Raw genomic sequence first — 4,130 nt, forward strand, 5'->3', positions numbered from 1 at the left:
TGTTGATCAATAGTGCTATCTTTTCCACTATTTAAATATCTATGAATATACTCTGGTTTTTAGTACTTATAACTAAATATTGAAGCTTAAACTAATATGGAAGTCACCAAAACTGCAATTTTCATTTTAAATAAAACATGATTTTTCCAGCTTATAATCATGTTAACAAATCAGTTTTTACCCATGATTGCTATGGTCTTTTTCACCAACCCTCAGCAACAATGAGCTCCAAAGAAACATGCCAGTTTATGAATTAGAAGATGTATTGTTTTCTTTAAGTGATAAACATTTACAAGGCAGTGGATAGAAAGTACAGAGGTTGAAGTGCATATGTTTGACATAAGAAATACGTTTACATTATTATCTCTTACCTTATTATATTATCATCTTTTTATATTAATTATAATACTTGTGCTTATATTAATAAATTTTTGAAGTATAATTAATAATAAATCATTGTATGTATATGTTTTTCCATTTATAGGTTTAAAATTAGAATTCGGCTATACTTCTTAGAATTTGCAGGCTAAGGAATGAATTAAGTATTCTTCTGGAGCTTTATTTATTTATACTATATTTTACATGTTTATATTTTGCCTTCATATATTATCTGTGCACCTCTTATACGATTGGTTAGAGAGAGTTTATATCCCCTTCAACCAGAGCCACAAGCCACCAGGTCATCGCAGAGAATCAAACCCAGGTCTTTCCCAAAGCAAAACATGCTATTGACCACTGAGGTACATCTCCACCCCATATCTTGGAATTTTTATAAACAGAACAGCATTGTGCGGCTACTGTAAATGCTGGTGGTGAGAAAATCAGATGTTTGGCTCTGGTAATTGGGATGAATCCATTCCTTTACTAGATTAAGTATTTAGGAGCAAAATAGTGTTAAAATTAAATTGTGACTTATGGTGTGATATTCATAAAAAAGTTATAGAATGGTCTCAGGCACTAACTTTGAAATATTTCTAAACATACATGCATGTGTCTATATATGTCGAGTATAGGCATGAACCTAAAAATGTAATTGGATACTCATTTTCTCACAAGACTCTGATTCAGTGTATTTTTCTTTTTTATCACAAGATGATTTAATGTAATAAATTAAATTACTTCAATAATAAATTAATCCTGGTCACCAGGTCCAATAACTGACATAGGCACTAAATGTAAGACTGTTGCATGACGCTCTGAAAAGTGTGTGGGTTCTGATGTTGTCTGATAACATTGGGGACTTTGTTTTCCACTACATGGGAAGGAATATGTTCTGAAACAGAAATATACAAACAGGATCACTATCTGGTCATCTTTGGTGAGTTCATGTTTGTCATACTGTTCTGATAATAGTGTTTGTCTTATCATCACAGGTTCTGTCTTATTGGGAAGATGTATATAGCATATAGTAACTACTGAAACCAGGAAAAGGAAAAGAGTAGCATTGACCATATAGGGTGGGATGGAAGCCCCTGAGAGCAAAATAGCAGGGCACAAATGATCTCATCAGTGAACTAGGAAAAGGGTGACTTCTCAGAGTATAGAGGGGGATAAAAACATAAGAAAAGGTAGGTAGGTAAAACCTGAACATGGATTATTGAAAACATATAACTGCTCATTCTATTAACTAATTATAGTGCCCCACAGAAAGGAATGAAAAATACTCTTTGTCTTTGTACCTGGGGGTTAGTTCTTTAAACCTGAAGTTTCACAAAAGGTAATGGGATGGGACCTAAAATGGGAGAGGCCTAGGCCATTTAGAACAATAATTAATTGTCAAAGGGTGTGGAAAGCAAACTAATGCTCTCCAATAGTATCTGTCTCTTTAATTTAGAATCTGAGGATATAAGATTTCTTGGAGAATGGAACATAAAAGCAGATAGATTGAGAAAGACATTTTGCTGATTAAACCAGTGGGATTTCCATGAATTATCAATGTGATTTCATTTGAATTATGAATCAAAGCATGGATAATTACAAACTAGAGCACAGTGAAATTATAGAATATGAGACTGACCCACCTAACATTTTGGATGTCTTTTGTGAATTAATTTTTTAGATCAGGGTAACTTTTATTCAGTTGTACAAATATGATTAAAATTCTGGGCTAATCACTACTGTTTTATGTGTTACCAAGAAATGAGGCAATTACATCAATAGTATTCGATTTCTAAGGCATGAGATTGTGTGTAATACAGGCACACAAAGTGAGCATCCTGTACAGATATGACTTTGATAATATTTATTATCTATAATCATCTATGTATATAGCAGATACATGGAAGACATTTAAATGTAGTCTATGATGTACAGTCTGGAAGATCAAGAGTTAATGAGACCGAGTATTCAAGAATTAGTATGTTAAATAGAATGATAATGTAGCCAGTGTATCACACATTTGATGTGTGCTCTATTACTTTTTCAGATATATGAAAGAAACTTCCACTCTTCTCTTAAGATGAATACACTCTCCATGTATGTTCTCACTCAAGAATGTCCTTTATTTCCAAACTGGGCTTGGAGTCCTAGCCAATATGTTTCTTGTTTGTTTCTATATTTATGTAATTCTAGGTCACAGACCTAAGCCCACAGACTTGATCTCCTGTCAACTGACCTTCATTCACATAATGATGTTCCTCACTGGAGGGGATATTTGGCTTACAGACTTATTTATGTCACTAAACATTGAGAATGATTTCAAATGCAAGGCAACTTTTTATATTAGCAGGGTGATGAGAGGTCTCTCTATCTGCATCACCTGTCTCCTCAGTGTGTTCCAGGCTGTCACTATCAGTCCCAGTACCTCTTTGTTGGCAAGATTTAAACAAAAACTAACAAAGTCCATGAAATATTCTTTCTTATTTATATGGTCCTTCAATTTGTCCTTCAGCAGTAACCGGTTCGTCTATGTTGGTGCTTATACCAATGTGAGTGAGAACAACCATATGAAGGTCACTAAATATTGTTCACTCTTAACCATGAACAACATTATCAGAGGACTGATTTTAACAGTGACAACTTCTAGAGATGTGTTTCTTGTAGGAGTCATGTTGATCACAAGTACATACATGATGATTATCTTGTTCAGACATCAGAGACAATGCAAGCATCTTCATAGCATCAGCCAGCTGAGAGTGTCTCCTGAGAGAAGGGCCACCCAGACCATCTTGCTGCTGGTGATTTTCTTTGTGGTCATGTATTGGGTAGACTACATCATCTCATCTATATCAGTCCTGTTTTGGATGTATGACCCAGTCATGCTGACTGTTCAGAAGTTTGTGATGAATGCCTATCCCACAATTACTCCTTTGGTACAAATCAGTTTTGATAACAGAATAATAATTATACTGAAAAACCTGCAGTCAAAGCACCACCACGTATTTTTTTAAAAAGATATTTCCTTTCTTCTTTAAAAAGCTATTTAGTTCTTTTTTTATATGTACAAATATTGTGCCAGAGTACATGCATGTGTCTATTCTGATGTCCACAGAGATGAAAAGATGGCAGGGTTCCCCCTGAAAGTGGACTTTGGTATCCTGTATAGCCCCATTTATCTTATTTCTGAAATACAGATTCTTTTTTAAGTTTGATGGGTCAAGTTAGAAACAAGATTATTCATATAATTTAAATAAAATTTGTGTTATTGCATGTATATCTTCTTTTTCCAATTTGGTCGCCAAATAATAGAGAGTTATTAAATCAATTGTACACATTAAATTGATATTTCTACATGAATTCTCTCTCTATTTTACATTACATAATCAATATTTATTTAACGCTGAGGTTGCTAAAAAATTGTCCTCAGTGACATTGACTTTTAAGCTTTCTTTCTTTTGGTTTTAATTTATGTTCACTTATCAAAAATTATTTAAATATTTTATAGTATCTTTATTTTTTCCCCTATTCATAATTTATCTGGATCCATAAAACTGATGTGAACTTTAAGTTTCCATTTTTTGCACAGTTATATCATGTGCCTCTTATATGTCCTTCATTTTATCTATTTGTTAAAAGATTAATGGTAAATAAACTTATATACACTTATATGTTGTACAATGTGCTTATTGTGTATGCAGTTATGGTTGTGTCTGTGCTCAGTTGAAGGATATCTGTACATGTACACATGGAGG

At 33.3% G+C, this 4,130-nt stretch overlaps 1 protein-coding gene across 1 annotated transcript; it reads left to right on the forward strand.

Moving 5' to 3' along the window:
- The first annotated feature begins 2,477 nt into the window (after positions 1-2,477).
- Vom1r66 (vomeronasal 1 receptor 66) lies at positions 2,478-3,389 on the forward strand. The gene has a single exon (XM_087659866.1). The coding sequence runs from the start codon at positions 2,478-2,480 to the stop codon at positions 3,387-3,389; it is 912 nt and encodes a 303-aa protein (XP_087515992.1).
- Positions 3,390-4,130: the final 741 nt, after the last annotated feature.

Source organism: Rattus norvegicus, chromosome 4, assembly GCF_021556685.1.
Source record: "Rattus norvegicus strain SHRSP/BbbUtx chromosome 4, alternate assembly SHRSP_T2T, whole genome shotgun sequence".
In the NCBI taxonomy this organism is placed as follows: Eukaryota; Metazoa; Chordata; class Mammalia; order Rodentia; family Muridae; genus Rattus; species Rattus norvegicus.